Genomic DNA, 13,588 nt, shown 5'->3' on the forward strand with positions numbered 1-13,588 from the left:
AATATCACTCTAATCCTGCATTAGTTAGATAGAATTTAGGCATGTAAGTGCCTTTTTAAAGGCAAAGTCAGAGAATAGGTTTGGGCGTGGAATTAAAAACTCAATGGAGATATAAAAATTAGGGTCCATGTGTCTTGCTATCTATTGTCTGGGTTGAAAAATTAAATCAACAAGATAAACATGCAATCTCTTTTGCTCTCTTGGGAATGTAGGATGAAAATCTAAAGTATTTTTTTCCCAAGTTCTCAATTTGCAGATATCAGGAACCATTTTGAAGTTTTAGTTCTCATTTTCTGAAGATGTGTAAGCAGGCCCGTTTCTAAAGCTATATAAGCTAATACGGTGCTTTTCTGCAAACTATAAAAATATTTCTGCAATTGCAGGTTGGAGTTTAGCCCCTACCTACCCCTCAGCTGAGAGGATTCGAGCAAAGCACACGCCCAGCTGGATCTGGTGACACTCAGCGTAAGGTTAATTTCCCTAATGCAGTCGGATTCTTAGTGGCTATGCTAGTATTCAGGTTCATGTAGCCCAGAGTAAAATCTAGCAGTTAAAACTGTTAGTTATGGAGAGAAAAACTTCTTGTAGGATAACACTGACCAATGATAAAAAAAAATTAGTCATATCTGATAATATTAAAATCTAGGATTAGATAGAGCTCATATTCTCCCAAATGTTGTATTAATCTACAACTTAATTAAGAAGTATCCTGGAAATTATATTAATAGAGGGACTTTTTAAATAGGGATTATTACCTAACATCAATATAATATTATATTCCAAACCATATGGCATAATGGCTTAATTTTGAAAGACAGTCAAAGCAAAACAAAGCAATAGTATGAAATATAGCAGAAAGAAATTTAGCAATCACATTATGGGACATATATTTCACATTCTCTGTCCAATCCACGTCTTAGGTGGAATTTATCATTAAGGCAAAAGTAGACATCCCTTGTATGTTAGCTAAAAGCTAGAATATACCTAGACTGCTTAGTCTTTTTAAAATTTAAAAGAAAGTCTTCTCTGCCATTAACAAATACACTCTTCATAATGCCAAATGAAAAAGTACCAGAGAAGGCATGAGATGAAAGCTCTCATATGTGGATATGGGAAATTAAAATCTTGCTAAGAGGTTCAGTGTGTAGCAATCTGGACAGGAGCTAGAATACTAAAAGAACAGTGATTGGAATTGATGAAATCCAGCAAAGATATTTTTTAATGCACTGAAAGAATGTGAATGCCGAGGATGAACTAGTGAGAAACTAAGAAAGAAGTAAGATAATGTGCTACTAAACATGGTCCCACATTCAACTACCAAATCATCTTTCACTCCCACTCCAATGCATATAAAGAAGAGTCCTTATAGAAAGAAGTCATGAAGACTCTCTTATCACTACTTGCACTAAGAAATTCTATATTCTCACAATTTCTAAATTTTATTCAGCACTCCAGTGGTCGCCTACCTAGCTGGACAACTATTTTACAACTCTTCCTTAGCCTATTTTAGTTTTTCTCACTGATCTCACCATGAGTGAGCAGAATATTTTAGCAGAAATAAAAAGAGAAGGGGGATTTGATCATCACCATTAAATGGCATGTTAGTTTACATTCAACGTAGGTGTAGATGGATGCTAATTATTTTTTAATTAGTAAATGTTGGATGTGGCAGGGCAGTGTGGTAGGTGTCACCACTGGCTTCTCACATTAGTTCTGCTAATAACTAGTGGTCATTCAATCTCTGATCTTCAGTTTCTTCATCTAACAAAATATGGGAATTGAATTATAAAATCCCTTACATCCTTTACAATTCCCAAATACTGGGTTTCGTTTTTGTCTGTGACACCTCTAAAATAATTTAGACCACGAAGGGATTCTCCCTTTATTAGAAGGCTAAATAGTAAAATGATTAAGTTAAATAGTAGCTAGTTTTGGGGGTTTTTTTTAGTTAGAGACTAAAGATAATTTTGGGAGACAGTGAGGGAATATTTTAAAAGGAGGTGAGAAAAATAATGAAGCATAAAAGAAAAGCTAGAGGGAGAAAAGAAAGCCAAATATCTGAAAATTTGTATTAAAGCACTTTGAAAAATTGTCTATACTATAGAAATTCTATTTAATATTAACATTTATTGAAATTTTTGTAATCCAACTGACATTTTTTCTGTTTAGAAGAAGCCCTCGGGAGCAAGGGGATTACTGTCTTCACTAAATAATGCATCAAGTCCATGTAGGTATTAGCTTGTGGAGGGAGCTAATGCAAAACATTATCAAACATAGAAGAATATATTTCACAAAAGGAAAAATATTTAGAATCTCTTCAAAAACCACAATGACACCAGTTTAAGATACTAATTCTTAAACATTTCCAAATAACTTAAAATGTTGTACTTGTAAATTTATTTAAAGGAACAATTATTGAAGACATCAACTGCCATCACTTTCACTCATTTGCTATTTTTACTTTCTTAATTTCCTGGTGGGAAACAAAATGTCCATACTTTAAATAAATTTTCGTAAATGAATTACATTTCTGTATTTATTTAAAATAATTAATCAGAAACTATTCCCTGCTAAGTAATTTTAAGTTGAACTTTATATAATGGCAAACGTGAGCTCCCTGCCTTCAGATGATTTGCTAAGTAGTTTCCCTGGTACTTTTGCATAAATTCTAAGATAGCCCTGAGTTTTCTCTGCCCCAATAAGTCACATGGTGGCAAAATTCCAGCATAGTAGAAGTAGGTTTCTTTCGTTTCATTTAATAATTCTACTAAGGTAGAAATATTACAAATAATAAATTTTTATGGAATGTCTAACCTAGTGAATCTATTGTAGATTTTCATTTTAAAATAAAAGCTGTTTTTGAAGTCTTCAGACACTGCAATCAGGTTACTATTTTCATATAATCATGAAAATTTAAAATGCAAAGTTAATTGAAAGTATAAAGATGAGAAGCAAGTGCTATACCTAAAATAGTGCACGACACAGTCATGTTTCACTTAACTTTCAAGTCAGAACATAAATTAAGAATTCTAGATGTGACATGCCAAATATTTTAGACAGAAGAAAGCACACAACAGAATCTGTACCAATTACACACTTAAATGCTTAGCTTACAAGGCAACAAGTTCATGCTGAAATATTGACAACAAATGATGTTTCCCTTAGTTTAAGGAAGTGATGCTGCATATAAATCCCATCACCACTTTATACAGTACTGAAATTTCATAAATAGCATTTTCCCAAGCTTCACGTTATACCCAAAGCCAAAATATTTGAAAGGAGCAAAGAACACTGACACTTTGAGCCTAAGAAGAATATTTTTGCTTGTAACACAATTCAAAAGAAATAAATATTACACAATGACTCCATTAAAAAGAAATAATATAAAGTTTAACAGCACAGGTTATATACAGTAAATTTGCCTAATGCTCTAAACTGCATCATAGTTCTGTAAATGAGCATTTTCTATTTATAGTCATTCTGAAAGTTAAGGAAAAATTAGAACTTGTAACTTTTTCTTATAATTTATGTTAACCTACCCTCTTTCTTTAAAAATGCATTTGGAAATCGAAATATAAGACTATTCATTTAGGAGTTATAGTTAACAAACACAAAAACAAGAAAAATATCTCAAAATGTATGGATTTCTCTAGAGTGAAAGTTGACTCAGTAAAAATATGGAATTATATTTGGACACCTTCAAATAGATTATAAAACATAATGTCAAGGAAAATGGAGATTATAAAACACCCTCTCTCAAAAATTAAATAAGTATATTCACCCATCATAGGTGAATAAAAGAGGAAATATTACTCTTGTTTTTATGAAACTATAGTACAATCATAGTAAATAAATAATTTCATTCTCACATATGCAGAAACAATATATGAGAAACCAAGGTAACAAGCACAAGCAAGATTACTCCTTCACAGAAGCTCTTTTTAGAATTCCTTCCCATATGCACTTTAAAAAATTGATTACATAATTTAGATTGTCTCGAATAACCAATAAAGATACTTTCTAAATGTGTTGGAAATTGAGAGCAATTTTTGAAACCCACGGTCATATAGAATTCAAGACATCCTCACTTGTATTATACCTATTTGTCAAGTTACTTCCCCTACACACCCACATCCCTGTTCCCATTCCCAAATTAGACTTTAAAATCCCTGAGGGCAGAACCTATCCACCTTTTAATTTCCCTGTTGAACCCAAAATTGTGGCAAGGAAGATATGCAGTGCCCCACATTTTTAAATGAATGTATAATTGCATGAATGAGAATGAAGGTATATGCAAACCACAGCTGTCAGATTTTTGCCTTTGATATCTCATCCTAGTCAAATGAAGATGGGTTTAGTAACAGATTTCCATAGTGGAATGAAGTGTAATCACTAGATTGTGCTCTATGTGATAATACACAGGTATATCCTTTAGAACACTGTTACCCAAGTCATGCTTTGTAGAAACTAAAATGTGGGCTAGTAAAAGGTTTCCCCTGTTTTTTATGAAAGAGTTCCATTGGTCAAATAATTTCGAAAATCCAGTTTAAAGAAATTCAAGTAACAGTTTTTTACTGCTAGACTCCTCAAAGCACATAATATGCTAATATGCGGTATCACTTTCTAAGAATCTATCAAAGAACACTTTTGGTCTTTGATCATCTCAGAAGAGCATTCTAAGGAACAGAGTTTAGGAAACAATGTTTTAGAACAATAAACGATACCATGTTAAATCTTCCTTCACCAAAGCAGAACTATAGATTTGAAGGAAATATTTAATGTTCCATGTATTATTCAGAATGCATCACTTTTGTCTCCACAGGAAATAGAATAGAAGCAAAATTATCATGAGCCTTCCATACCCATTGCTCATTTTGAAAGGGTAAGGGAATATCTCTTTACTGATAACCCTTGCTTGGATTTGGTTATTATATTTCATTTAAGAGATTTCTTAATTTTTCCTCAAAATATCCCCTAGTAGCCTCTTCCTTTTCCGTTCTTCTCTTTCTAAATGTATATGTACAAAAGTAATAGGGACCTCTGCAATACATCTTAAAGACATCTCTGACAATTTATGACCTTATGACTGATTAATGTCTGGAAGTATTCAGATAACATTAAAACTCATCTAACAAATAGGGTGACTATGGAATTTCTATGAGGAAAATGTCAGTGGATATTGTCCTGAGAGTTCATACAGATCCATTATGATTCTGTGAAATAATTTGTCTTCCGTTTGACTAAACCACAAATTCCATCATGAAAGATGTTGTTTCTCCATAGGGAGAAAAAATACTATAGGAATTAAAGGGAAAGTAGGAAGCTAGCTAACTACCATGTGGATTATCATAAGATTTGGACCTAGTGCCAGCTCTATCACTAGCTATGTGACTTTGGGACATCTGTCAGTGTCTCAAGGTGTCAGGTGTCTCATTTGAAAATAAGAGAAAGTAACAACCTTAGTGACTTTCCAACTGTTTGCCTCAGGGGCTGCTGTGGTGGTGGATTATGAAGAGGAGAAGAACAGGGAAGGAGAAAGCAAGGAAGTGATCTGATCTCCCTTCCATCTTCCACCTGAGCAGCACTACTTTTACATGTTTTGTATCTTAAAGTTCAGAGCAATATTTAATTTTTAAAAGATCCTGTTTAGAGAGAAAACCACAGATTCTATGATCTAAAGTTTTGTTTAGATATAACATCCTCAGTCCACATTTTTAATAAACGTGTTTTCATCTCAGGAAAAAACAATGGGCTTTTATATTTTCTTTTCTATTCATTCATGTGCTCCTGATTCAAGTAAAATAAAACCTTAATAACTTTTGTTATTTCATATAGCTTATTTTACACTTTTGTAATATGTTTCTTAAATAAAAGGATGAGTTGATGTGATGCTTTTCAAAATAAAATTAAAGACAACATGGGGAGTGGATGAAGTCAACTCCAGCCCATACTTGACTTTAGTTATTTTTTCATGGTGTCTTTGGGCACTTAAATACTGCACTGCATTATCTTTGAGGTAGAACAACAGCAACGATGACAAAACAAAGGCCAAAAAATTCACATAAAAAGGAAAAATGAGAAAGAAAGATGTGAGAGATTTCTTTTTAACACAATTCTCATCATCAGGCTTTGCAGTCTTCTTTGACACAAAGTTGAGAAATAGTCTTCTTAATCCGAAGGGCGGTTAGGCGGGCTGCCCCATTGGCATACCAACACTCACGCATTATTCTCCCCATGACTCGGAGTGCCTTTAAGAGAGAAAATATCAAAGTCTTTAGCACAAAACACAGTACGAGAGAAGAAAAACCACAAACACAGGAATCGATGCTAAGCTCTGATACAGAAATAGTAAACTTAAATCAATATGAGAAGGAGATCAGGGCCAAATCACTTCAAAAATCCTGTCAACGGTGTCTCCCCTCAGACAAGGAACAGGGCATCTCCCCCCAGACAAGGGCCAGGGCATCTGCCCTCAGACAAGGACCAGGGCGTTTCCAGACAAAAAGGGACCAGAGCATCTCCCCTCAGACATGGACCAGGGCATCAACCCTCAGGCAAGGACCGTGGCTTCTCCTCCCAGACAGAGAACTTCTCTTAGAAGAAGACCAGGGCGTCTCCCCTCATAAAGGCACCAGGGTGTCTCCCCTCAGAAAGGAATCAGAGTGTTTCCCCACACACAGAGACCAGGGTGACTTCTCTCAGAAAAAGACCAGAGTGTCTCCTCTCAGAGACCAGGGTGACTTCTCTCAGAAAGGGACCTGGGTATTTCCCCACTGACAGAGACCAGGGCATCTCCCCTCAGAGGGACCAGAGCATCTCCCCACAGAAAGAGACCAAGGTGACTTCTCTCAGAAAAAGACTAGAGTGTCTCTTCTCAGAGACCAGAACATCTACCCTCAGACCAGGACCAGGATGTTTCCTCTCAGAAAGGGACCAGACTGTCTCCCCTCAGACAAGGACTAAGGCATCTCCCCTGAGAGGGACCAGAGTGTCTCCCCATGGACAGAGACCAAGGTGACTTCTCTCAGTAAAAGATCAGGCTCTCCCCTCAAACAGAGAAAAAAGTTTCTCCCCTCAGACAGAGACCAGGTCAACTTCTAGCATAGAAAGACCAGGGCTCTCCCCTCAGACAGAGCCCAGGCTGTCTCCCTTCAAACAGAGACCAGGGCACCTCCTCTCCTAGGGAGACCAGGGTGTCTCCTCTCAGACAGGCCGGGTGTCTCCTCTCAGAAAGGGGCCAGGCGATCTCCTCTGGCTTCAGGCAGAGGCACAGGGCCCACTGATCTGCTAGATGATTTGAAGCCATCATTTGTGGACCTTGAAGGTAGATATAGGAGATGATAGGGAGCCTCTGCTCAGTGGCATTTTGCTTTATGGAATTACACTATCATTTTTAAGGTCATGTTTGATTAGCATAATGTGAAATGATGGACCAGTTTCATTTGTTTTAGTCTTTTCTGTTTAGTGATTAGTTGTTTATTTGTCTTCTACCTACTCTGTTGAATGTAATTTTAGGAAAGAGAATATGGCCACCTTACACACATCCTTTTAGAGTAAGTGAAATCGATTGAATAGCTTTATCTTCTTGAGATGATCAGTAATCTTTGAAACATAATTAATCTTTGTATGCATTTTATGAAAATTTTCCTCTTCCTTCAAGCTGCATGAAAATAACATGCTTTCAATTAAGAAATTATATATGTTATGTATAAAAAAGCTAACAATTTCTGCCATTGGGCTTTCAGAAAACATAAACTTTCTTTAAAATCTTTGTAGCGGAATTTAATATTTTTAAAAATCCTGTCAAAACACAGATATTAATCCTATAGAAGGAGGCTATTAATCCTCTTTTAATTGAAAATTCTGGGAATATGGTAGAATGACTATCTTTTAAAATATTCTAAGAAAGGACATGAAAGACAAAAATGGATAAGGGATGGGTTGGAAATTCCCTACGTTGCTCTGCATGGTAAGTACACATGTATACATTTTTTTTAAAGTCATCAAACTGTATACTAAGATTTATTCATTTTAATCATATGTAAATTATGCCACAATAAAATAATGATCTAAGTACTAATATCAAAAATTTTGAATTAAAAAAAAAACAGTATAAGTGAACTGGTAAATAAATAAGATAAATACTCAGAGGGGAAAACAATGAGAATGCATGAATCCAGAGAGGTATAAGAAACCACTGAAGCAAGGCGTTGCTCTGATGGCATCTGCTGATCTCACAGTCTAGAATTTCAGAATTGATGGACCACATGTGAAAGACAGGAAATACAGCCCAAAGCACACAGAAGGTGTCAGATCAAGACATTTACAAAGTCCAGACTGTAAGGATGAATTGGTCTTAGAAGGAACTTTGTGAAGAAAATTGTCTAAATCTTTGATCTTGGTAAAGAAAAAATCAAACCTTAGCCTTAAAATGTTGCAGTAAGCCTGAGCTCATAGTGAAAATTCACAAGATGAGGAAATAAAGTATCATAAGCAAGAGTTAGTCAAAACAACAAACAGGAAAATCAAACCTATCAAAACATTAGATGCTAGAATTAAATGATATAAAATATTTAAAAAATAAACTACATTTTAAAAAGCAAAGAGAAAAGTCTAAACATAAGTAAAAAGCAAAAGTATATTTAAAACAAAACAAAACAAACAAATGGCATTTTCCACAGAATCAGAACAAAAAACAAAGAAAATTAAAAAAAGAAAACAAAAACCCCAAAACCAAAACAAACAATAAAAAACAAAACTAATATAAAAAAAGGTGTCAAAGGTAAGACATGCAAAGTTTTAAGGAGCAAAAGTATCATAACTTTCACACAACATTATACTGGAAGTCCTAGAAACTGCAATAAGAAAGGTATGAGTCCCAAACTCTCATTATTTGGGGATATGATCATCTATGTAGGTACTCCAAAAGAATCTATAGTTTTATACCCTAAAGAAATAATTTTTACACACACACACACACAACAGTATTGTTTTAAAAGAAACTAAAAATCACACATGTGACAATCAACAGTAGAGTGAAAAAAAGAAATTGTGCTATAGCCATACAATGGAATACTACACAGATATGAAAATAAACAGATTATAGCTATACATATATAAGGTAAAGTAAAAAAAAATTAAAAAGAATATCTATAGTAAGTGTCATTAATATATTTCACAAATAAAGGAAAGTTAGCCATATACACATACATATATATATATACATATATATATATATATATATATGTATGGCTAAATTTTAAAGAAAAGCAAAGCAATAATAAAATGATTAGTTATAATAGTAGCGTCTCAGAGGGGTGAGGAGTCTTCAAAGGTATTGGAGGTGTTCTAATTTTTAAACTTGGTCATGAATTCTATTATCTTTACATATAACTTTACATATATGTTAATATCCTCTCATATGCATGAAATGGTTAATATCAGAAAAAATTTTAATTTAATTTCAATTTGCTTATAAATGCCTCAAATTCTGCTTCTAAAATGAGCATGTAGGTAAGCTATCTACACAAAATGGAAATATCAGGACATAAATCTTGCCTTAAATAGGAAACGAGTTGAGTGAAACATGAAGGAGAGGAAAAATGAGGAAAAAAGTAACTGTATAAGATATGACATATGACAGAGCCAAAACTAAAAAGATGTCACCTAAAAAATCGCCTCAAGCATTACATTTAAATATGGCAGAAGACAAACAGTCATAATTGGGATGGAGGAGATTAAATCATTAAAATAGTTGTGGAACTAGTTAGATGATTTATAGTCTTTCCTCCACCTTCCCTTCTACTTCCTGTGGGAGCTAGAGAAATCTCTCTCTTCACACAGGCAGAACAAACATTGCAATATGTCTGCTCTATGATGGTTACTACATGTGTGGTTCAAGATGAGGAGATAAACAACAATGGTCCCTGCCATGGGGAAGCTTTTCTGATGGAAGAGAATAAACTCAAACTTCAGCAAGTTAGGGATTAGGAATAATTTATTGACTCTAAGGATGACTGAAATTGTAATATTCTGTGTAGCACAGACATTGACTACCCACCGAATATGCTTGTGTTCCCAACATTCCCAGCTCCCTTCCAGCTGGATGAGACTGTGTGACTCGTTCTGGTCTATGAACCATGAGTGGAAATGAAATGTGTCACTTGAGCCAAAGTATTAGAGAGCCAGTGTGTGACCCTCCAGCTCCTCTCTTCTCCTGATCTAGACCTCTGGAAACTATGTGTTGAGATAGCAGCATCGCAAGATCAAAGTCACCTGGATTACTGAATCACCACAGGGAGCACAGATTCCAATGAAAGTTGCCTAACCTGTAGGGGACTTGGCATAGCAAGAAATAAAGTCTTGTGTGAAGTCACTGGGATGTCAAGGTTATTCCTGCCACATAACTTAGCATTATGATACTGACAGCTAAAGGGAATAAAATCCTTCTGAAGCTTATACAAAGACATATACCTACATACATGAAATGAATTGGATGCCTAGATAAAGAGAAGGACTATGGTCTCTGAAAATCCACCCTGATACTTACCTCAAAATTATAATGGAAAAATATACATAAGAACATAGCCTTACTTCGCAGCTTTGCCACTGGTTTGGGATACTTGGTCGGAACTTCTGGTCACAGACAACCTTCCTCATTTCCTCTATTGAGGGATCTGAAGGCACCATGTCATAATAAGGCAACTGGTACTCCTCAACAATTCCTATAAAAAAGTTGTGTAATAAATTTCCCAGTGTGAATAATAAGCAAAGATGTTTATTTCAAAATAATACTAATTAAGTTTTCTAGGCACAAGTGGTACCCTGGAAAACTGGAAAATCAGGCTTATTAAAATTATGTATCATTGTAAAACCAAAGATATAAGTTTAAAGCACTAAGTTGAATAGTTATATAAGTTTATGAAATTTTATATTATGAAAATTTATATAATTTTGATAATTAAATGTTATATGAGACAAAAGTATATGTAATTACTGTACAAAATATATAATTTTATATAATTATACATTATACATATACAATTTTATATAAAATATTATGTTACATTTACATAACTTTTACTAATTATAAAAATATAATTTTATATTATGAAAATTATGTAAATTTTGATTTACATAAAATGCCATTGTGCAATTCAGAAGTAATACCTAATTACAAAATTTATAGCAAGCCTCACTGATCTGTGAATGACGTATATTTCTCCATGAATGAAGTTTATTTCTCCTTTTCAAAACACAATAGCTTTCTCTTTTTGAAAATTGTTAAGCAATCTTTTAAGAGCTGAGTTTTTTACATTTGGATTTTATAGCTACTACATCTGAGAATGTTCCAGAGAAATGGCCAAAGGTATTTGAAGATGAACAGTTCAACGTGAAGGTTAATATTTAAAGAGTCTCAAATAATAGACAAAGATTTGACCTTAATTATCAGAATGTTACTTGAGTTCAAGAATTTCCTTACAGAATCAATTGAATTAAACTATAGTCCTTTTAATTTAAATATTTAAGATTGGCATAATTTAGAAAATGAAATTCAAATCATGTTAACTAAATTACTATTTCAACTGTTGAAGAAAATTTAAGGACAAAAATCTAAAAGCAAATCTAGACAAATATCAGTACGAAATTTAAAAAAATAATAACATGTTTGAATCTTGCTATTTACCAAGCACCTTCCTAAGCCCTTTACATGTTTTAACTAATTATTCCTCAAAAGCACTGACTAAAGAAAGTACCATATTATCCCATCTTTACAGAATCAGGAAACTGAGGCACAAAGAGTGTCATGAATTTTCTCAAGGTCACATAGCTAGTAAGTGGCAGATCTGGAACTCGATCCCAGGCTTGGGGATTCCAGTGTCCATGTTCTGTTTCTGCACCACTCTAAGTCTATTGCTTCTATGAATAGTTTCATCTTCCTGAATATTTTATTATCTAACCTAGGAATAAAAGGGGGAAAGCATGTTTTCTCATTCAAATATAATTTTAAGCTTTTAAGCTTTTCATTTTTTAAAAAATGAGATTGATGTAAGGCAAAATGACATCAATACAAAATGCAAAAACTGACGGTGGTTTAATAATGACAGTTCTTTCATTGAATGTTTACTATGAGCAGGTTCTATACAAAAAGCTTCACATGAATTAATTGAATTAGTCCATTAAACCTTTAAAGCCCAAGAGGTCAGTTTTATTATCTTCATTTTACAGATGAGGAAAGTGAGACCATATAATTCATCTAAAGTCAGACATTCAGGAAGTTGCTAAACCAAGGTTTAGGACTAAGTCTGTCTCACTTGAAACTGAAAAATCTAAATCATCTTCTACCAGGATTTAACTTTTCTCCACTGATGAAACAACTCCATCAGACTGCATTTACAGGGTTTCATCTTCCCAAATTCTTCCTCTTAATCTCTAATCTTCCTATTAATCTCTAAACTGCTGGGAGCAGTGGAGTCAGGAAGTTGCTTTGCTTACCTCTGCCCTCCACTTTAATCCCCGCACATTCATCATCACCGGAAAGAAATGAACAAGAAAAGCCTGAGAACCAGAAGACTTCAATTTAAGTCCTGTGGCCTTGGCAAGTCATTTAGTTTCCTTGGGTTTAATTTCTGATATAAAATAGGAATACAGCTCAAAGAAGAAGATTTTCAAGTGCTTTGCAAAGTATTATTATGGAAATCAGAATTATCAGGAGAACTAAGCGGTAATCACAACCTAAAATCTCCGTTCTGTTCAAAATGCTCCACTTTTGCCACTGGAAAGATATCGCCAAAAGGTAATCTCTTAAATATTTAGCAACGATTCAATATAGTGCATTGAATTAGAGCATCAAGGAAAGGCAGACACAAAGAATATTTCCAAAATCTTACCTCCGACTGAACACCTCCGGGCTATTTCCCAGTAAACCAGACCAACAGAATAGATGTCAGCTCGTTTGAAGGACTCGAAGATATTCACATTTATTGTATCATCAAGCATTTCAGGAGCCATGTACCTTCAAAAACATGCACACTTCAGATTCTGTGTATGATTTTATAGCAGTCCAGTAAAACACAATGTTAATAAATCCTGATATACAATATGTTAAGGCAGTTTACATCAAATTTACAGGTTGATCTGAGCCACTATAATAGAATAAAATTAAATAATACACTTACTGAACGATAATTTTAAAAACATTTTAAATAGACCTAGAGATCATCCTAGCGTTAAAGCCTCTGGGCCAGGAGCCAAATACTTGGAAAGCACTCAATAGGAAAGATGGAACTCAATTTCCAGTAGTTTGGAGCCCAGAAAGCTCCTTGAGGGCAAGGGGTACGTCCTATTCATAATGGTGGGCCCAGTACTCCAACTCAGTGCTCAGCGTCACTCCACAAATACTTGCTCTGAATGAACAGTGTTATTATACATTGGCTCCAAGACATGTATTCATATTCTATATTGGCTCCAATAAAATTACAGCCTTGCTGGAATAGGACTAAATCAAAAATTCTACAGTCCCTGGGGCCTGACTGAGCCTAGCTGTCCTAGGGATATTTCGAGGATTTCTCAGAATACTGAGGTGAGG

General features: G+C 34.4%; 1 protein-coding gene across 1 annotated transcript in view; it reads right to left on the reverse strand.

Moving 5' to 3' along the window:
• Positions 1 to 6,122: 6,122 nt before the first annotated feature.
• ACVR1C (activin A receptor type 1C) overlaps positions 6,123 to 13,588 on the reverse strand; it is an 87,940-nt gene continuing 80,474 nt past the window's right edge. Inside the window, exons 7-9 of the mRNA XM_007183112.2 lie at positions 12,891 to 13,015; positions 10,594 to 10,724; positions 6,123 to 6,248 (exon numbers count right to left, since the gene is read on the reverse strand). Of these exons, the coding sequence (XP_007183174.2) occupies positions 6,123 to 6,248; positions 10,594 to 10,724; positions 12,891 to 13,015 (382 nt within the window). The remainder of the gene's footprint in view (positions 6,249 to 10,593; positions 10,725 to 12,890; positions 13,016 to 13,588) is intronic.

This window comes from Balaenoptera acutorostrata, chromosome 8, assembly GCF_949987535.1.
Source record: "Balaenoptera acutorostrata chromosome 8, mBalAcu1.1, whole genome shotgun sequence".
Taxonomy (NCBI): domain Eukaryota; kingdom Metazoa; phylum Chordata; class Mammalia; order Artiodactyla; family Balaenopteridae; genus Balaenoptera; species Balaenoptera acutorostrata.